This window comes from Marmota monax, unplaced genomic scaffold, assembly GCF_021218885.2.
Source record: "Marmota monax isolate L192 unplaced genomic scaffold, Marmota_monax_Labrador192_F-V1.1 WCK01_AAM20220418_F8-fsc00136, whole genome shotgun sequence".
Classification (NCBI taxonomy): domain Eukaryota; kingdom Metazoa; phylum Chordata; class Mammalia; order Rodentia; family Sciuridae; genus Marmota; species Marmota monax.
Window position 1 is genome coordinate 2,913,905 of NW_026693905.1, and position 22,574 is coordinate 2,936,478.

General features: G+C 33.5%; 1 protein-coding gene across 7 annotated transcripts in view; it reads left to right on the forward strand.

Annotated features, from left to right (window-relative positions):
- Window positions 1-22,574, forward strand: part of Erbb4 (erb-b2 receptor tyrosine kinase 4) — a 1,059,983-nt gene that overhangs the window by 871,044 nt on the left and 166,365 nt on the right. For all 7 annotated transcript variants that reach the window (XM_058585185.1, XM_046462890.2, XM_046462893.2 and 4 more), the window contains one exon: window positions 19,494-19,679. In XM_058585185.1, coding sequence (XP_058441168.1) covers window positions 19,494-19,679 — 186 coding nt within the window. The remainder of the gene's footprint in view (window positions 1-19,493; window positions 19,680-22,574) is intronic.

A 22,574-nucleotide genomic window follows, 5' to 3' on the forward strand; every position in this document is an offset into this window, starting at 1 on the left:
CATTTTGAAAATATTTCTTGTGTACTTATAACATGGCATTTCCTCACTGTGAATCAGATGTACTATCTGTACATCTTTTTCATGGATTTATCTTTTTGTGACCTATACTCATTCCTATTTCACTGACTTTTGCTTCTTAAATTTCATAAACATTTTAGATATTAGTGAGATTAGCTTTAGGATTAGAATTGCAAATATTTTTCTGTTTTCAGCTTTGCTTTTGAGGTCTTTATGGTGTTTTATAATATAAATCAACATTTAAAATCAAATTTATCAGTTTCTTTTTTAGGCTATAAATTTTGTTTCTTTGAAAGTCATTTTTATTTTAATTCTGCATTGATTTATTGCATTTGACAATCGTATTCAGGAAATTCTACTTTACTACATTTTATAAGGTAAGGAGGTAATGGAAGCAAGGCAGGAAGTATTGACAAAAGTAGTCTGTAAAAATTTAAGTGTTTTGAGTGAAATGATAACCTGCTGGTCAACTGGACAGCCATGACTCGGATTATTTTCATTGGCACAGAAGTTGAATGTTGGCTTCAATTATTGCCTATTTCCTTTCTATTTTGGAATGACTTTCTGTAATAAAATTAATAATATTTATTAAGCACTTGGGAGTAGAGTGAGCACCTGTGTGATAGGCACTTGTGATTTATATGATATAATAAGTTATACACTGGAATAATTTTCTTAAAATTTTATTTGTTCAATGCTTCATTTCTCAAAGTATTTGTTCATATTATTATAGTAAACACATATTGAGACTATAATAGTTATATATAAAGTGGGTTAAAATTTTTAAAAATCAAACCAAAATTAAGAAATATTTAATATTTAAAGATATCTCTAATTTAATATTTAAATTTGCTGATTTTTAAAAATTTTGAATCCTCAATTCTCTTTGAATAGTTTATCAAGTATAAATAGATGAGTGATGATTAAACTTGTTTATCAGTTAATTTTATTTAATTATAAATATTTAGTGGATGTGACCTTAAATAACATATTTTCATAGAATTGAATGTCTTTATACACCTGTGCGAATGCTTTTATTTTTTCCTGGTTTTATAAAAAAGCTGATAGGCCTGGCTGACTACTTAATTATTATATTTTTTAGAGATACATTGTATTTATGTGGAACATAATGGTGAAAATTTTTGCTTCATAGAGTAAAAATAAGCTATAGCACCACAAATAAATAAAGTACAGCTAAAATCTTTAGAGAGAAAGAATATGTGGATCTGTGTATTGATTACACTAGGAGGATGAAAACATAAATGCATGTCATATATCATGTATACCTGTATACATAAAATATACATATATACATATGCATTAATATATTTAAATAAATAATATACATATATTTAAAGTCAGGATACAGTTTCTACTTTTTAATACCCTGCATGCTTATGCATGAATTACATTTCCATGTTTCTTATTCACATTAATATATAATTTTAATCTTTAAATGCCAAAGTCCCTACCAAAGGTTTAAAATTCAGGAATACAGAAAACTATTGCTTAAATATATTTTAATCTATGTTCTAAATCCAAATATATTACACCTCCTCCAGGGATCAGTGCTTTATTTCTCAAAGTATTTGTTCATATTATTACCCATTAAATCAATGAAGTTGTTCCATTATACTCTCCAGAGACTTAAACAATTGGGTTGACAAATATTGGCTATGAATCCCAGGATTTATTGGATATACGATTATACTAAACATAATGACATTTCATTCTCATGTTCTTGGTGAACACATTTATTTTTAAATGTATGGGTGATTATTTACTCAATGACCTGCATATGTGGAATATCAAATACTTTATATATGCACCCATGAAATGTAAAAAACAACAAAAATAAATGCCCCAAAAGTCCTAATATATCTGAAAATAGCTGGTTCAACAGAAACCTAGTTGAGATTTCACAAACCCAATGAGATGTTTCACGTTGGAGGTGCACCTGAATTAAATATGCAAGTTGTGTGTTGAAAAATATCAGTTTGTAATTGGATCTTCCTTGAGGCAGTTTAGACATGCTCGGTGGACATGGCTTTTGGTCTTGCAATTACTTTAAAATTAATAGGGAACTGAAAGTATCTAGTATACTATATCTCTTGTCATAATACATATTCTTTTTGCAATTCTTCTGAAGGAAATGCATAGCCAAATGAAAAATAGGTTCAAATTGCCTTTTAAATTGTTTGAATTCCTCTATTAAAGAAAACCTAGGGGGCAAAGTCAAAACAATAATTTTCTTCTTATTTCTAGTGAACATTTTTAGAATCCAGCAAATAGTAGAGCACATGATTAATTAGTAAATTTGACAAAAAACAACCTCTATGAGTCTTTTATAATCTGTTTGTCAATTACATTATTTATAGTAACATGTCATATGTATTTTTTTAGATTTCCTTCCTTTTTTAAAAAAAATTTAAGTATATGCAATATAGTCCTATGTACAGTCATTTGTTACAACTAACTGCTTTACTCTGAATTGTTATAATAGGTATTTGATGCAATTTTTCCCAAGGAGCCGTCAACTGGCTTGGTGTCGTGGCATTTCTGTATCCTCCTCCCTTCTGCTAGTGATGGTCTAAAATTTGGGGGCCAATGGCTATATGCTGGACCGGTAGTCAGTGAAGGGTATGATCCAATTGCAGTGGTATCAACCTAAGACAGGAGGCTGATGCCTAAAGGTCAGTTTTCCGATGACGGGTAAGAACCATATGTTGAATTGGACAACCTACCAGGCACGGTCCTTAAGCCACATTAACCTCACTCCCCCACTGGCACCAAGGCCAAATTTGGGGGCCAACAGAGGTGAGGCAAAGAACCTCACCCCCCCACTGGTGCATAGACCTATCCACAAGTATGGCTGTATGCTGGACCGGTAGTCAGTGACGGGTATGATCCAATTACAGTGGTATCAACCTAAGACAGGAGGCTGACGCCTAAAGGTCAGTTTTTCCCATGACGGGTAAGAACCATATGTTGAATTGGACAACCTACCAGGCAAGGTCCTTAAGCCACATTGCTTGTTGTTTAATTAATCAGAAGGGGGGAGATGCTGGGAGCCATTAGCCAAGTAGGTATGACAATTTCCTTGCCAGCGTACCCCATTTGCTTAGTGGAAGGACTCGTGGAAATAAGACATTTTGCAGTGACATTGCATGTAGGTGACCTTGCTCAAGGACCAGGGCGGATTAGGGTGTTCCTGGTTTAGGATAATCGGGTTTAGGGCGTTCCAGGTTTAAGATTATTCCTGCTGGGAATAGGGCGTATCCTGCTGCCTGAGTTCCCCTTGAGTTCTCATGGGATTCAGACAGTATATTTTGGGAGATAGAAGCCCAGTGGAGGTGGATTTGGGCAGAGAACGTGGATTTCCCCAGAACGTGATTGTAGACGGCTGGTGTGAGTTCGGGAATAAAGAGTTGCTGTTTGAATCTACAAGCTGTGTGGTGGCTCGTGATTGTGTGCCCAGCCAGACTGCGGCAGTATATTATTGAATACTATTCATTTTGAATTTACTTTACAAAATACAGCTGTTTTAAAATTATAGAAAGTAATTTATCAAGGGAAGATAATTTATTGTACTATCTTCTAAAAATCTTGGGAATATAAATAACTTATAAATGATATTTAAATACTCATGATTTAGTGATGTATTTAACTATAATTTCTATATACCATAGCTAATTCTGAAATTTTTTAAAAATCAAAATTTATTTCTTTCGATCTTTCCACCACCCAGTGGTACAATTTGAAAGTATTTTCTTTATTAGAAACATTAAATTACAATATTTCTTATTTGTGTTGAGACTACAAACAGGAAATTTAGGAAATGAAGGCTTTATTATATTGTGATAGGCAACTTTTAATTTTTAGATAAGACTGGATAATATTAAGTGCTCAGTAAATATTTGGTTTTTGATTAAATGAACTCCATTTATTAAACATTTCCTCTGAAATCACACTGTCAAATTTTAGCTTATAACCAGAATATCTTTAGGTATTTATTTTCAAAGGCATCTGTGTCATCCCAAAATGACTAAAGTATTTAAATATTTTCATCACATTTTCTAAATAAAATACATTAAACATGAAAAATATCTTAAGAAGCACCATAATTCCATACTGATATTGCAGATATTCTCAAGTATGTTGCTTCTTTAATCACACTTAACATTTAATTGCACAGTTTGTGCTTAAAAATCACTGAAATTGGTTCAGAGGAACTTTCAAATACTTGCTTTCTCTATGCTATACTTTTAAAAATTGAAATAAATTTCAGGTTGTGATGTTCCAGTACATGTTTTAACACATCTGTGAATTTTAATTTATATAAATTTCAATTAAATGCCTACAAAATGAAGAATTTTGTTTTTATGAGTGGATTTTGCATACCATTAGAAGTTTGATGAATAATTAATCTGAATATATGAATTATTTTACTTCCAACCTAAGAAACCTATGTTAGTATATTATCATAAATAATTTTTGGTTAATCGGATGAAACAGTGAAGTAAAAAATTCTTAAATGTAAAAGTACCACAGAAACGTTTTCTAATAATTTAACTTGTAAATTTTTCAATTCATAAAGCAACCCTATATTTAGTCATCTCCTGGCTATTCCATTTTCATTTAGTCTGATTCTTAAAGGAAAATGATGACCAAATAGACCTTTAAAATTAGCTAAAATTTATGTAAGAATTTCAGAAATTCTGGAAGTCATAATTCTTTCAAGGACCAAGAACAGAAAAGATTATAAAGTCACCAAAGAGCTTATTATATCCTCATATGTGGCTCTAGAATACCATCAAAGCAAAAACAATTTTAATAGAGTCCACAGTTGAAAGGCACTTTACCTATTCTTAGAAAGCGTCTCTGTACATATGTACAAAGGACAAGACATTATTAGACATTACATTGACCATTTCAATATTGTAATTTCTTTTGCCCTTCTCAGAATTGTTTAGCAGAATACTTAGAGTGTCTACTGAATACTATAACTTTTTTACTCTTTTTGTAGTTGCATAACATAATGGTCAAAGAGCAATTGTCACCCATGTAGAAGACAGAAGGTAGTGTAAACAAAGCAAAAGCCCATAATGGCAAATGCTAGAAAGAAATTCAGAGTGTGTTTGTGGTGTGGGGGGGATGGGGGCAGGGATGCAGCCATAGAGGTGAAGTGGACTATGAAAATAAAAAAAAAAAAAATCAGTGTGGGAATGATGGGGAGAGGTGGGGGGAGCAAGAGAAATGCCCAGAAGCAAATGCATATTGAAGGCAAATGCATCTTCCACTTCAGAGGAGGATTAGAATGAGTTAAACCATATTCAGAAAGAACATAAATGCATGTGTATCTCAGATTTTCATCATCCTAGAATTACTTATAATTTTCTGTTACCTATTGGGGGGCAATAACCTCCTCTAAGAAACCAGAAGTACTTAAAAGTGTTTGAAAAAACATGTCTGCTTGGGCCAGCTGAGCATCTCTGATCTCTCTTTCCTCAGGATGTGGAGTCTGTGCTAGGATCCCAATGTCCACTCATGGACAGCAGTTTCCCAGCCCATATCTTGGCTTCTAGACCCTTTTACTGTGATTTTTTTTCCTAGGGACAGCACAATGATTTTGCTTTTTTGTTTTTTTTAATTATTTTTTATTTTTATTTTTGAAATGCTAGGAATTGTACCCAGGCCTCACACATGCTAGGCACTGTTCTGCCACTGAGTACTACTTCCTTTTTCCTTCCTTTCCTTTTTTTTCTTTTTCTTGAATTTGAGATAGTGTCTATTCAGATTACTCAGGCTGGACCTTATCTTGTGATCTTCTTGCTTTGGCCTTCCCAAGTGGCTGTGATTACAGGCATGGAAAATCCAAACATCAGTCTCCTATGTAACTCCTCTGAGCCCTATTACCACTCTGCCTTTCCACTTTATTCCTCACTGTGTTCCATCCATCCAGTACCATATGCTTCACAGAAGCTGATCCATTTGTATACCCCATGCCATACTTTGCCATTTTGAGAATTTTAGAAGGAAAAGAAACTAATTACACTGGATGATTTTTATATACTCAACATGTTCATATACTGTGTGAAATTATTGTTTACTCAAAGTGGACATTAATGCTTCAGTTCAGTGCACAAATTACCTGAGATTTTTCTCCCTATTGCACAGCCAGGAACACTCAGGGCAGACTCTAGAAAGGAATTGCAATCAGTATTTGCAACCTTTTCTCCTCAATATACCACCCTATTAATGTAATTTACTTCCTTTATTTGTAATGTTCTTCTCACCTACAAATATCCAAAGTCAGATTTTTCTTCTCAACCAATCTTTTTCTTGTTTTCCTGAATTCAGTATTTTCAGTTAAAATGTAATTTTCCTCTTCAATGAGTAATTATAGGAAAGGTACATCATAAATATTTATTATAATTATCAATGTTCATGACCTTTGCTTTAAACTGGTTTTGAAAGACTTCTAGGAGATTAGCTATGTAAGAATAGGATATATGCCTTTTTAATTTTTTTACCCTGGGATTTTATAAAGTATACCTCAATCAGTGTCAGAAATAAGCTAATGAATGAAGAAAAGAGTGGCTACTTTCCCTGAACATTTGTAATCTGAATACCGCTATTAATGATGTCACATGTATTGAAAATGAACTATAAAAATATACAAAAAATCAAAATATAATAAAAATCTATTGTTTGAAGTTGCTGAGATGTATAGTGGCCATGAATTGACCTTTTCCAGTGAAAGCATGACAGAAATCCAAGATACCTTTTCATGTCAAAAATATTGGCTAATTTTCCATGGCTATTTTCAAATATCAGATCAGCATTGGAGCTCTCTTGCCGAGATTCTTTATGAGGCAGTCCTTTTCCACTGCCACTCTCCCACCCCCGCACAGTGTGTGTCTAGACACAAAGCCACATCTTCCTTTGACTCATAGCCTCCTAAAGCAAAGACATTAACAGTGGGGGTCTTTCATACACTATATATCTTTCTTCAGGGTTTATTATGACTGCTTTTGCGTGAGTGGGTGGTAATATTATTTACTGCTACTATATTAAAAACACAAAAGAATAGATAACATTAAAACAGGTTTGTATGCATTATGATTACCTCTTCCAGGATGCCCTTGACATCAGGATCATCACAGAACATTAAAATAACACTAATATGAATATTTAATATAAGAACATATAAATCATGGTTTCAAATTTAATATATCTGCTGCAAATAATTAAGTTCATTATAAAAGTAGAAGAGATAAGAAATAAATGAACAATAGGACAAAGGACTTCTTATATGAATTATTCTATATGAACATGAGATGAGCAAGTGAAAAATGGAAGACTTAATTAAAGTCACTTACTCTTTTATCTTGGATGAGTCATAAATAATACATACCTGCCTGCTTCATTACCAGAGGCATATTTGAGATATTTTGTTAGGTATAGAGGAAGGATTTCCTTAATTTTATTTAGTTGTTTGTTGTTACATGTCTTTAATATAAAGTCATTAATTAGCTGAGTTTATTCTTGCAGATTAAAAACAGAAACAGTGTCTTCTTTTGAAGAAGAGCCGTTTCTAGGAAAACAGTATTGCATATTAATTTCCTAAATTATACAAAATAGTAAATAAGTTTCTAAGTGATTAAATAAGAGCAATTACCAAAATTACTAGATTCTTATCTAAGTCAATTTTAATTTTGCAAATTATTGATTGAACACTTCTAGAATCAATTCCTCCCATGCACCAATGAGAAGGAAGTTGGGGTAGTCTTAGTCCCTCCTGCAAAGGCTTTTTAGCATTTTGTTATCAGAGGATTAATCTTAAGTAATTGAGTAAAATTGTGCTCACAGGATTCATCTAAAAAAGGATAGTTGGTGCCTTGTTAGAAGGTTGTTTTGAAAAGATCAATTAACTGAAATATCTAATTTATGATAATTCCTATTAGGACACAATGATAATGAACAAAATCTACTGAGTCTACCTAGTTACTTAATATCTCCCCAGGGGAAAGATGGTAGAAAATATCATGTCTGTGGATATAATAAGAACCAGATTTCAATCCCGGCTTGGCTCCCACAAATTTTAGGATTTGGGCAAATGCTTTTCCTTTTTAAACTTGTTTCCTCATCAGTAAATCATAATATCTGTTGGACAAGACTGACTTAAGAACTCAGGGAGTTCACATGTACAATGAACAGAAGTGTACCAGGCACATTCAACAGAAAAGTATTGGTTTGTTTTCTGCCTATGGGATTTCTAACCCTGTGGCTTTAGTAGAACCATAACTAAGTTATTAAGTACAACAAAGCTATAGGTAGACTAAAAAGAGAGTTTATAGTTAAATAACCCCTCTGGAAACTTATTTTAATAAAAAGGAAGAAATAAAGTCATAGACATTATTCCGATGCTAATTATTATTTTTACCTCCCTCACAGTAGAATCTAATATAGCCTGGAATGATTTACTCTGGTTCTAATATAGTTGTGTTTTCTTTCTTTATAGCTCATCACAGTATCTTCTTCCTAAGATCCACATGATAGCTTGTGGAGTTTCTTCTGTATTAGTCCCAACACCTCTGTTTTCCTCTCTGTAACATTGCTGAGATTAATCAGTAAGCTCTAAAGTATCTCTGCCCCAACTATGAGAATTCACTCCTGTCTCCTGATCTTTATTATGTTTTAACCCCTCTTGCTATTGACAGTCACTCCTGGTATTGTGGTTATTCTTTGATAAAGGACAAATCCATGTTCTCCTGGAAGTCCTCTTTCAACTCCACAGCTACTGTTGGCCGTCTCCCAGCTTTTCTTTATGTTGAAAAAAGGAACAGATATTTCTAGTTCTCTCTGGGGTTAATAGGAAAAGTGCTGACTGGAAAACTATGTATTTGGATTTTTTTTTTTTTTTGTCAATTTTCCTGCCTTGCATTCTTAATGTTTCCACTAGATTTCAAAAGATGAGAGTGATACCTTCACCTTACAGCTGCCAATGCTTCCAGATTCTCAGCCATGCCTTTACTGCTTGATGTAGTTCCTTTTAGATATAATTGGTTTAATGAAAAATGCAATAATAGCTAGCATTTTTATGTGTCTACTAGGTATTGTGCTAAATTCTTGACCTATAACATCATTTAGCTGTCACATGTATGTGTTAATTTCTAAATGAATTAAAAGTATCTACATCATTTAGATTAAACTATTATAGTATATCCAAACCAAAGATTTGGTAACAAACATCAATTTTTAATACATGTATAAAATCAAGGTAAGAATGTTTATGGACGACATTCACTTTCCAAATTTGTCCTTGTGCCCCGAAGTATTGAATTGAAGACAATCTTGGGTCTTCATTCAGTTCTGGCAGGAAGGAACACCGTAATTGTATTAGTTTCCTGTGGCTGCTATAACAGATTAACTGAAAATGTGGTGCTTAAAACTTCACTGTTTTGGAGCTAAACGTGTGAACTTGGGGTACTGGGAGAGCTACGCTCCCTCCAGAAGCTCTAAGGAAAATCTGTTCTTGCCTCCTACAGCTACTAGTGCCTGCAGGTGAGCCTTGGCTTATGGCTGCATCATACCAATTTCTGTCTCCTTCTTCAAATTGTTTTCTGTTGGTATCTGTGTCTAATTTACCTCTGCTTTTCTTTTATTAGGGTAATTATGATGGGTTTTAGGATTTGCCTGAATAATTAGGAATGGTCTCTTAATATCAAAATTCCTAATGTTGTCACATCTGCACAGACCCTTTTCCCAAATAAGGAATAGTCACAGGTTCCAGGGATTAGGATGCAGGCATATTTGGGGAGCCATTATCAGCCTACCACACAAAGATGGATAAGCAATATCTGCCATGGGCAGGAGCATGAGGCTGTTGGTGGCATGTAAAGAACATAATTGCCATCAGTGACCTATTCTGCTAATTTATAAGTGAGGGATTAAGAGGTTTGTCCAAGATGACTGCGTTAGAAAAACCCAGCTTTAAGTATGTGGCATGCTGAATTGGAGAAAGTGGAGGGAGTTTAACCAAGAGGTTTTCATAAAGGCATCAGAAGGCTGGGCATGGTGGCACACGCCTGTAATCCCAGCTACTCAAGAGACTGAATCAGGATTGTTTCAGGTGAGCCCAGACTATGTTATCCTGTCTCAAAAAGTAAGAAGGGCTGTGGATATAATGTACTGGTGCAGCACTCCTGATTCAGTTCCCAGTTACCTCCCATCCCAGATAAAATAAACTTATGGGCAGAATTCAGAAATACCAACGAAGTTTGTTGAAGTGCTCTAAGACTAGTAACAACACAGCTGAGCCTGAAGGAGCAAAGGGAAGTTTGCCCTGAATGAGAGCATCTCTGCCCTTTGGTAGAGGGTTGCATAAAAGTGTGGGAGTAGGGTGTGAGTACCAACATGACTCATTATCTTCTTCCTTTAGTGTTTTACTGTTGCTTTCATTAACAGATGGAAACAGGATGTCAGATAGCCTGATGAAAGCCATGGGTTAAGGTGGCCTGCGGTGATTGTACATTTCAGTCTCTCTGGGCACATGGCAAGATATAGAAGGGTGGAGGTGGAACTAGAGAGACAAAGGAAAATACATAGGTCAATGTCACATTGGTGTCATAACTAGGAGCATGGTCTAAACTACTTTATTCCAAAATGGAGTGCAATTTTTACTATATGAACAAATTCAACAAATTTGAGTACAAGTAATGATAAGGCTGTTTTTAATATAGCTGCCCAATAAATTCAAGATTTTTTGTATGTATAGCAAATACAGATGAGAGTTAATTTTTCAAAAAAATAGTTTTTTCTTTTTAACAATAGTGATGTGAAGCTGAACTTAAATAGGAATCAGAATAAGGGTACATGGAAGGGTGTATGTTTGAGCTACACTGGGATTAGCAGTTAACAGAAGTTGGCAAATTATTAGATATAGAGTGGAATGGAAAAGAATAGAAATGTTAATGCCAAATATGAATCCAAGATTTTTAAATGGAGTGTAAATATGTTTCTGCCATTTACAAAACCAAAAAAGTGTAGCAGGCAAGTTTAGATGGGGGATATTATTTACTTTTTGTCAAGTATTGGATATCCAGTAGTATTTATGTCAAGATGACCAGAAGGCATTTGAAATGCACGTTGATTCCTGAGATGAAATAGGTGGGAAAGGGGGAATATAATAAAGATTCTGTTCATTTATTCATGAAATTGTATTGCATCTGTCCTATGAACCATGTACTCTATGAGGATTCGGCGATAAACCAGTGAATATCATCAAACAATGCTACTACTTTTAGAGAAATCATTAGAAATTTCATGCATTTAACAGATTAGTATAACAAAATAGGATATATATTATAATATGAGAGGAATGCATGTTTAAAAATCTGTTAGTTCCTTCTCAGAAATGACAGTTGAAATTATAGGACTAGAGAAGCCTCAGAATGTGGGCACAGCACAGTTTTCATGTTAGAAGGGCACAGTGATTTTTAGATATGATGATAATGAATCTTGCATTCTATTTGGAGGGTAATGTTGTGATGCTTATATTGCTTCAAATTAATTAAATTATGATAAACCACAAAGTTTGACAATTGATTCCACATGTTTGAAACCTCCATCATAGTTCTTAAACTTGTAAAATAATTTCATCTCTGGGAGGTTGGAGAACAGTTATATATGGATGCAGGAGATTTCAGACTAAAGCAGAGAATATTAAAGGTGACAACATGGTTAGCATTTCCATATTTAAGGTATGAGAGGGTGAAGTGGGTGCTGATTCTCATAATATGAGTACTCAGAGAGTGAAGAATTAGGACAGAGTATCCTTCTAACCTCAGCCATACAGGGATTTTGAGTGAGATAAAACAATGCAAAAGGTCAAGAGAACTTAAGAATCAGAGAATAACCCTGTTGACTTTGTGAAAAGACATATTTGGTGACTTTTTCAAGAGTAGTTTGAAGAGTAAGAATGTAAGAAAGTGATAGAAAAAACAGATTCCTAAGGAACAAAGCCGTATAAAGTGAAGACATAGTCTAGGTGGGGTAGGAAATATTCCCAGCATAAAGGGAGAACAAAATTGAAGGAAATTTTCAATTTCAGAGTACTGGACACAAAAATATAATTATAGGTACAATGAGGGTTCCAATAAGAAGTAAAGATAAAATTATACTAAAGATAAACAATGATGAATAATTCAAGTGAATAGAATGGAATTGTGTCAAGAGTACATTTTATACAGTAAATATTTTAAAAGGTAGAGAGTATTTTTTTTGTCCTTGTGGAGATTCAGAACAAAGTAAATTAAATAAGAAGTCAATAAGAAATTTAAAATTAAAATGAAGAGCTATTTTTGGAAGATCCAGACAGGATATTTGTATCAAATCCCCATGAATCTGTGCTTTTCTCCAACAATATTCAAAATTTAGAAAGTGAAGGTGAAGAGAGTTGTCTTCAGCCAGTTAGCAAAATGAAAATATCAAGAGGAGAAATGACATGATGATGGCAAGTATGTTTCTATAACACTAACTTTGGGGATCAGCATATAATAGAGGCAAATGAAGAAAATCAGAAAAGTATTTATAAAGCATGAAAATATGTGGGAATAAATCTACTTCCCATTGCTGCAAAACCCTACCCACATTTTCAGGCTCACCTCATGCCACCATAGCCCTTGCTAAACTCCAAGCTCATGAGTTGTCTTATAGGTTCCAAAATACATCAGCTCTTGGCTTGCCTTGAATGCTCTTCCCTAGTATTTGTGTATCCAACTTCTCATAAATCAGGTCTCAGAACATGTTTTCTTAACTTACCCTTATCTAAAGTCACTCTGTAACTATCTGTTTATAATCTATCACAACACCCTGTTTTCTCCATGTCCCTTAATATAATTTATAATTGATTATACATATTTTTTTTATTTCCTGTTTATCAGTTGCTTCTCCCAGTAAAACAGAAGCTCCCCATGGACAGAGATGACATTGTAGACAAAGTGTCAATCACATTCCCAGATGAACAGCAGGATCTCAATAAATATTTTAAGTGAATCAACATGTAACTAAAGGAATAGAAAAATAAAATAACCATGAAGAAAAATTCAGTGTAACCTTGGTCAGGAGGAAGGGAGACAACACAGACAGAAAGTAGAATTCCACCTTACATAGTGAAGACCTTCAATAAGGTCTTTATGGAGTGGTATGTTGAATAGTGACTAAATCTAACACCTGGACACTTAATGGGTGAATGATATAGAATGAAGATGGAAAACCATTGGCTCCAATGATGGGAAGTAACTTAATCTTGATTGTTGGATGTCTACAAAAATGTTAGCAGGGATTAGAAGGGCATATTAAGGCCACTGCATGAAGTGGACCAATTTAAACTGAGACCATATTAACTGCTGCCCACCTAATTGCACAAGTAAATTATTATTTATTTTAGACATGAAGGAACAGATGCAGATTTCATTTATTTTATTATCTGTGTACCATCTGTAGCAAAATAGGTTTGTAAAACACTATTATGGACCAGTAATTTTATTTCATTTTTCATCATTGTGCTTATCATTATCTTCTAAGTGTTCTTCATTACCATCATCCTTACTATCAGGTTGGCATTTGTCTTGAGTATTTGCGAATCTGTTGACGACTGTATTATACAGTTTTATATGCCTACATTAACTGTCTATCTTTTCTTTTTCTCTATCCTGCTTTTCATTGTCTTATCCCTAATGCAATGAGATTTTCTCCATTTTCAGCTGAAGGGTATTGAATTAATGGTCCATAGACAGGAAAACACTGAAAGTTTGGCTGAAGTTAACATTTTTAAAACAAAGAACACATAAGTTTTCACTGACCATATATATTTTTTTCTTTTTGTAAAATCACTAACCAACATGAATGAGAAAACAAGTTTAAGTGGTAAGGGATAAATCTATGATGACTGGGAAAAATAGAACCTTAATGTGAAAAATAATATTGCTTACTTTTATTATTGTGCAGAAATGTATTACCTTTGGACAGAAATAGAGATATAAATAGCATATGGCTAGAGAGTAATGGCATACATGTTTCAGACTTTTTTGTCTGTACCCTGGTAGTCCCATGGTAGTTTAGAAAAATGTCCGTATTCAAACCAGATCTCATTATAAAGAAATATGTTCTTGTTTCATATTTCCAGTGTAGCACCTGTTACATTCTTCTCTTTTGTCCTATGAGAAAACTCTCTAACTCACATATAAGAAATAATTTTATTCAGGGAAAGGAAAAACAGAGAAAAATTTTATTTCAGGAAAAATAGGTGACATACATGACAAGTTGTATTTATTCCATTGGCCTTTGGTGACATTTTCTAGTAATAGCAACAAAGATCCAAAATTGCTTCTGTAGGCCCCACACAGAGATAAGAAACAGAGGACATTATTAATTTTAACACAGAGTAAATTATTGAGACCAAACACTCCATGATTAAAATATTGGGATTTTTTCCCCTTTCCATCCCACTCATCACTCTAAATGATCCTCATTCCATTTCCTTTATCTTTTCCCCCATCCTCTAAAAAGCCATCTGCTATTTCCTTTATGAAAAAAATAAAACCTACAATTAGTGTCTTGTTCATCTTTTCTTTCTCAAAAAAAAAAAAGAGAACTATTATGCAAATACTCTACAATTTGGTTTCATATACTCTTTGTAGTGTGATGAGCAATTTTCCTTAATACAAACCCAGCTTTTTTGCCAGGACTTACTAATAGATTTTTTTTTTTTAAGGGAACTTTCACTTTTCACATGAAAAGTCCTCTAATGTAAACTTCTCAAATGCATATTTAGAATGGAATTACCATTGCTCTTTGAATTGTAGGAGGAAAAAATAATCATTTTATATATTTAATTCTAAAAGCAAAGGCAAAAATAACCTCAACATTTTTCTTCTACCTTAAATGTCATTGTTTTCTTTACATCAGGAAATGGCCTATACCAAATATAACTTTCAGCAAATCAGAAAAAAATGTTTATTACTTTTTTTTTTGGAATTATGTGTAATTGATGGCAGTTTATCTGTTAGCACACATTCATTGTTTGATTTTAGCTGCTCATCAGGGACTAAAGCACATTTTGACCTAATTCATTCTGGGTATGGCCAATTCTAAGTGTATGAAGCCGCCTTGTTAACAGTGTAAGGTGCTGACAGAACTGAAGTAAAAATGACAATACTTTACCCTTGAAGTAATGCAGAGCTAACACTCAGAAATTCTAAGTTTTAAAACTGATTTGCTACCTACTAGTGATCTAACCAGGAATCCCATTGATCCTGTTGCCTCATTTTGCAACTGAGAGTGTCCACCTCTTTCAATTGCTTCCCAGGTTTATACTAAGGATCAAATAACTGCTGTATTTCCCTGCTTTTGCCATGGATTGTGGAGACACACAGGAGATTGAGATGTACCAGAGGTTCTCAAAGTTTCATGCTCCCTACACTAGCTTTAGCTGGGGAGTTTACTGTAAAAGCAGATTCCCAAATTCTATGTCTAAATCTGATTACCTGGGTATGGCGTCAGGAAAGCTACGCGAGTAATGATAAACCTAGATGATTCTTATATGAATGAAAAACTGAGGGCCATAAGAGACAGAATATAGTCAGTATGAGTTTAATTTGATCAGATACCTAACATTTAGTATCTAACTATCTAGTATATAATTAATTATGATACTTAACCCAATTAGATGTTTTGTTCATTTTTTTGTATGTGTATGTTTTATATGTGGGCATATTAAAATTCAGTGAAGGAACTCTCTAGTTACACTAAGAGTACAAGCAGCTATTATTAGAGTAATTATTTAATTTGGCTAGCATTCATATCCATACTCATAACATGCACATATATACTTGTATCTGTACTCTATAACTGTACTGCTTTGCTTTATTTCAAATATTTAATGAAATATACAGTGAGTGAGACCAAAATCTTTGCAACCTAGTGGATGCAGATAGTCCACATGAATTCTGTGACTATTCTGGTTCCCTGGGGCAGCTAAGGAAGGGGAAACTGAAAGACTTTTCTACTTGGAAAACAGTGATTTCAACTTCTGCCACAAAGGATCAGAAACAAAAAGTCCTTTGAGACTGGGTGATACCACCTTATCAGCTTATTTCTTCTGTTTGGCCTGGGTCACTCCTTCCTCTGAGCATGTTCTTATGCTGCCCCTTTCTTCTTTTCTCAAAAAGTCAACTGTTAGACCTCACATGAAACCTTGGCTAGATCCAGGAAATCCACACACTTCTTGAGACACACCCCATAGCTGTGAATTACCTTTAGACACAGCTGAGCTCAACACCACTAAAATAGTAGCAGAGGTTAGAAGTGGCAATGTCCTCCCAAATCATTTTAAGATGACAATTTTCAAGTCCATTACTTTTACATGGGTAATGATGGAAAAACTTGTGCTCTGCCTACTGTCCTCTTCCTTTCCTACCCCCATTTTCTATGACCCAAAGCAAACACTGTCTACTTGCATGATATTTTTTTTCTGTTACTTTCTTCCATATGTCTAAATATGTTTAGACTCTCAACTCTTAATTTTCAGGTTTATACATTATTTAACAGTTTCTCACTGTCAACACAGGAATGTGCTTTTCATCCCCTTCCTATCACCTCCTTGCAAAAGTATGCTTCCCTTTTTTCAAGTATAGTACTATGATTTCTACTTATATCAATATGCTGTGCTTGTATTATTATGATTATTTCACTATTTCAGCTATGCTGTGTGGTGAATGTGTTTTCTGGAGCATACATTTGTCTTTTCTTCAAATTCATTTCTTCTTTTTACTTAAGATTAGTTTTCTGAGTATCTATCACTAATTTGACCTTGAACACTGGTTAGAAAAAATAAATGCCCTCTTACTATATTTTCAACTCTTTATATATTCTATCAAACACAACTTTGTAGGTTGGATTTCCAGGGTATTATATCCTGTCGCAGTCTAGTTGGACTGCTATCTCAGTCTGCTCTACAGCATTTATTCAGTAATACTCCTTTACTATCATTCTTGATTTCTAAATCTCATGTTAAATCCTTGTTTACTCCATTTAGCAGACTCTTTTAAACCTCTCCCCACCATTGATGAGCACATTTAGCAGAGCAGTAAAAGCAGGGAAGGTAAATTTTTAAAGGTCTGGCATGTCTGGACATATCTATGATATCCACTCACTTGGTTGACATTTTGCTGAGAACAGAATTCTAGGTTTAAACAAAACTTTCAGAATTTTGAAGTAACAGATCCATTTAGGAGAAGGAACCCATGGGCGGTCTATATTTCCATCTTATATGAATTTACAGTCTGTTTTCCCCAGAATACTTGTCTTTCCGTTGTGTCTGACATCCACAGTCCACAATCCTTTCAGTTTAGAGCTTTCCAAAAGGTGGAGACAGAGCCCTGTAATTTAAGTGGTTCCTAAGTGTATTTTGAAGCAATTCTGATGAAATTGGTCCTTCTCTCATCATCAATAGAGATGTGTATGCTAATACACGGGAACCTTTGTTGGTGCCCACCACTGGATTGCATCTTAGTTTTCTCCTCCTGCTCAGTGAGGCTTCTGACTTCTTAAGTTTGCTACGTCAGTTGCCGTGAGTCAACCACTGTCTACTTTTATTGTTCTACTCTATTGTCTCCACTCTATTATTATGTTTTTATTAATTCCTTTATTCTCAATATAGTAAAATTGAGAGGCAATGGAAGCAATTCATGTATTAAACCTGCCAGGCCATCTTAAACAGAAACTCAACAGAGCACTCAGTCCTTATTTTTTTTTTTTTAAAAAAAAGCTACAGAACATGTTTAAGAATAACACAGAGAGGGGGCTGGGATGTGACTCAGTGATAGAGTGCTTGCCTAGCAGGTTCAAGCCCCCAGGTTCAATCCACAGCACTGAAAAAAAAAAAAAAAAAAAAGAATGATACAATGAACTTTCAGTACCTGCATATAGATAAACTGATGTCAAATTACCATGTATGTACAACCCCCTATGGGTATGTTTGTGAATGCTTACGGATTTGTATAACAAAAACACAAATCAATACATACACATATTCCAAATCTCTCTTTCTCTCCCTCTTTATTGCTCATTTTCTTTTTTTCCTTCTCTCAGAGGAAACCATTTAAAAGAAAATTGCAGACATAAAATACTTTGTTCATACTATTTCAGGATCTCCTAGAATCAAAGAAAATTCTTCCATATATCCATAATACTTTTATCATTCTTCAGAATTTAATACTGGCATAGTATTTACATAATAGATAGTACCTATTCACATATTTCCCCAATTTTCAGAATAATATTCTCTGTAGTATGCGTTTTTTCTTCTAATTCAGGAATCAATCAAAGACTTAGCATTGCCTTGTCTTTATAATGGATTTTAGCTTGAATATCCTTTTTGTATCTCTCATATGACATTTTTAATGAGTTCAGACCAGTTCCTTTCTAAAATATGGATTTGTTTATTTATTCCTTATTATTAGATTCAAATTAATATTATTGTCAAGAATATTATGTAGGTGAAATTATGTGGCCTTATATGAACAAAATTTCATTATTGTTTTCAAAAATTATTTTATTACTTAAAAGCACAGATCAAATCAAAGCAACGTGTATTAACATATCCCTTCTGGTAATATGTGTTTCAAATTATCCCCAAAATGCTTATAATAACTTTTGATTGGAGGCAAACTTTAGGATACTCTAAGTAACCATCATATGTCCACTTTTTATTTCCATTAACGAAAGTTGTCTTTTGGTTATGATCAACAAATTAGAACTTTTTCTCAATTCATGAAATAAGAAATTTGAGTATACAGATTTTTATAGTACCATGTAGCTCTCAAATTTTATGAATCTATGATTAAGAATCACTTGTAATTTTGAAAAGAAAATAAATTTCAGTAAAGATTATGGATCAAAATGTATTATTCAAATGTTTAATATTGTATATAAATTGGGTATTTTGTAATATATATGTTTACATATTTACTATTTGTACATTTTACCATCTTAAGGCTGACCAACTCTACACTAATAAAAGATGTCTTAAAATTGGGTTGTGTTTCTCTATCTGCAGATGGCTGCATTTGTATAGATTATTGTACCCTAGAATGAAGGTCAAGAATTAAAAACCCATGGCCTAAGTTGGGATTCACTTTAATGTACTTGGTAGTAATAAAATATTATTCATACTACAAAAGAGAACACATTGATATTAATTTTATAGATACTTATTCTATAACCACTTACATTTTACTGAGTATATAGGCTTTGTTTTTATTTAAATCACTTTAATACTAATTGCAATAATATCTTTTCATTTGTAATTGAGTATATTTTCAAAAACATTATCAGCATCATCAGAACAATGTAACCATAAGTGTTTGAAATTTTGAGTTGAAATAAAGGTATTTTTTTTCTTATTACAGGAAGCTCTGATCATGGCCAGCATGGACCATCCACACCTAGTCCGCCTATTGGGTGTGTGTCTAAGCCCAACCATCCAGCTGGTTACCCAGCTGATGCCCCACGGCTGCCTGCTGGAATACGTCCATGAACACAAGGATAACATTGGATCACAGCTGCTGCTGAACTGGTGTGTCCAGATAGCTAAGGTAAGTGCCGTCACTTCCTATGGAAATGACACTTCTCTGTTTATATCTCCTAATCTGGAATAGTTTGGATATTGAAAACATGTCAGGTCTTTCAAACCATTAAAACAAACCAAAATTTATTTTCCATATATTAAAGATGCATTATAAGGTGGTACCTGCATGCCAAACGCAGATGAGTCACATGATCTACTCACATGTTTGGATTATCATACTGTGTCATTTATGTTATATTGAGAGGCCAAAATAAAAAGCTTGCTAGTCAGAGGGAAAAATTACCGTACTGGATTTCTTTGATTTTTTGTTTGTTCTAGTATAGTTAACAAACAAAATTAAGAAAGAAAAGATTGGATGTTCAAGTTGTTCTATTTTAGCTGATTTTATTACAATATATGGTAGAATTGTCAATAACCATGAATGAAACAACGCTAAATATTTTCTTAACCCTTTGGGAAGTCTTCAGCTGGTCTTTAGTGGTTAACTTCACACAAGAGCTCAGGCATGTAGCGTACATAAGGGGAGTGAGCTTGATAATGGGGGAGGTAGCTCTGTGGTGAACCAGAGAATAACTACTGCCCTTGGGAAACCTATGATTTGGAGAACATTGCCAGTTATCAGATCTTATTTTTTAAGAGGGCCTATAGTTCCAGATTTGTACATGAATTCTTCAAATTTAAATGTTAGCTCTAACTTCAGAAGCACTCTAGGAACATGCAAAGCATTTACAACCATATTCCACAAAGGTATACACATTTTCTTATTAAAAAAAAAAATCTATGTATGATTTCTTGTACTAGAAACTTTCTTGAAGAAAATTATCTTTCCTAAAAAATAGGGAATGTGATAAATTTAAATTCACTATATTAACTCTTAATTTACTCAAAATATTTGATGTTTTATAGATTTTATAGACATATTACTCTTCATACTTATCAATGGCAAAATATTAATTTACTGGTCTTTCCCTATTTCTTTTTGTAATCTAAGAATGAATAAAAGTCCATTACCAAAAGCAGAAATTTGAGACAATTCTTACAAATGCAAACCTCAGAATTACTTGAGAGAAAAGCCTAGCTTAGTTTTATATACGGTAAGGTTCAATTTAGTTTCCTTAAGGACTATGTATTATAATTTTGTGTTTATTCTCAAATCATCCTAGTACTATAAATAAACACATAGCTAAGATTTAAATTTATTAGCTCTCTCTGTATTTCCTGCTGTGTTCTCCACAATTTAAGTTTTGTCTTTAGGAATCCATGGCATTAATATATCATTTATACATCACTATATACTCTAATGATAGAAACTACTTTTAGTGCCTGGAGTAACCACACAGTTTTATACTGTTTTTCTCTCTGCTTGAAGTTCTTTTCTTATATCTTCTTGATTCACACAGCATGGTCTTATTCATCCATCAACACTGATTGGTCTTCTTCTCTGCCAAGCCCTCCCTATTCAACATTTTCTCCAGAAAAATGTGATTACTTTCTCTTCTATATTAATGTTGATCATTGGCATTTTGAACACATTTCTGTTATTTAAATGCTTTACTATGTTTTTATAAATCTCTTTGATTTTTTTATGGAAAACTTGTTTAATCATTAATCCTTCAACAAATACTTGAAGGCACTTATATAATATTGTGCTGACTTACTAAAGGAGGAACATATAGGTAAATAACAGACTTGGGTCTGATTCTCTCTGCACATCCTAATAGGCTGAATATTCAAGATGAAGTATACAGTTATATACCATCTGGAAGAAAAATAATTATAGGGTAGACTTAAGAGAAGGCCCAATAAGTTTTGAGGTAGAAAACTGGCTATGGGAAGAATTACTTAGAGGGAAGATTACAGGGAACCCTACTTAAGGTAAGCAGGTAAGTTATAATCCAATGGGACAATTTTAGAAGTGAAAGGGGACTCTGTTACTAGTCACATCAGGACAACTGGCACAGAAAGATCCTAAATAGAATGGAATATGTGATTACCCTGTATGGCATAGAAAGTTTGGGTTTTACATTAAGTTCAGTAGGTAGTTATGAAATATTTTAACATGGAGTTGACAAAATTTATGGTCTAAAGAGATCATGCGCTTATATAGAGAGATTATTTGAAGTCAATAAAGAATGGAAATGAGGATTCCAATGCAGACTCTGGGAGCAATGCAAACAAAGACAAATAGATGGAATGAAGAGATATTTTTGTGTAAAAACCCAAGTTGAATGATTATTAATTACATGTGGTAGAGGACAAAGACGAGTACGGAGGGTGCCATTTCCTGAGATGGGGAAGGATGAGAGATGAATGTGTTTAGAGGATAATCAAGTGTTCAGTTATAGTCATAGCACATTAGAAAAAAAATTGCAGTACATGGATCTAGAAACATCAAATAATCAAAGTTGTTCAGATTTAGGAGTTACAGGTATTTAAATGTAAGGAAATATGAGGCTACCCCATGGCTAAGTCTGATTCTTAAATCTATTCTTAAATCTATTCCTAAAATTTGAGTCTTATATGTAGTATTCATTAAAGCAATACTTAACTCATACCTTAACTAATAAAAAACAAAAACTACCCTGAAGGAGAGTGTCCTTTCTTTATCTTTTTCCCTTGTTTAGGGATGGAGTTGTATAGTGGAAGCAGCATTAGGATCAGAAAGACATACCTTCATTATTATGTTGGTGCCTACTTTGCAGTTTTGTGAGTTTGATTGTCATCCAAACTCTCTGAATCCTTTTTTTCCATGTATGTAATATAGTTAATAAATTTTATATTTTCTAATCTTCAAAATCAACAGATCTGGGCTGGGGCTGTAGCTCAGTGCAGAGCACTTGCCTTGCCACATTATGTATAGTATTTGCATATAACCTGTAAATATTCTTCCATATTTATTAAG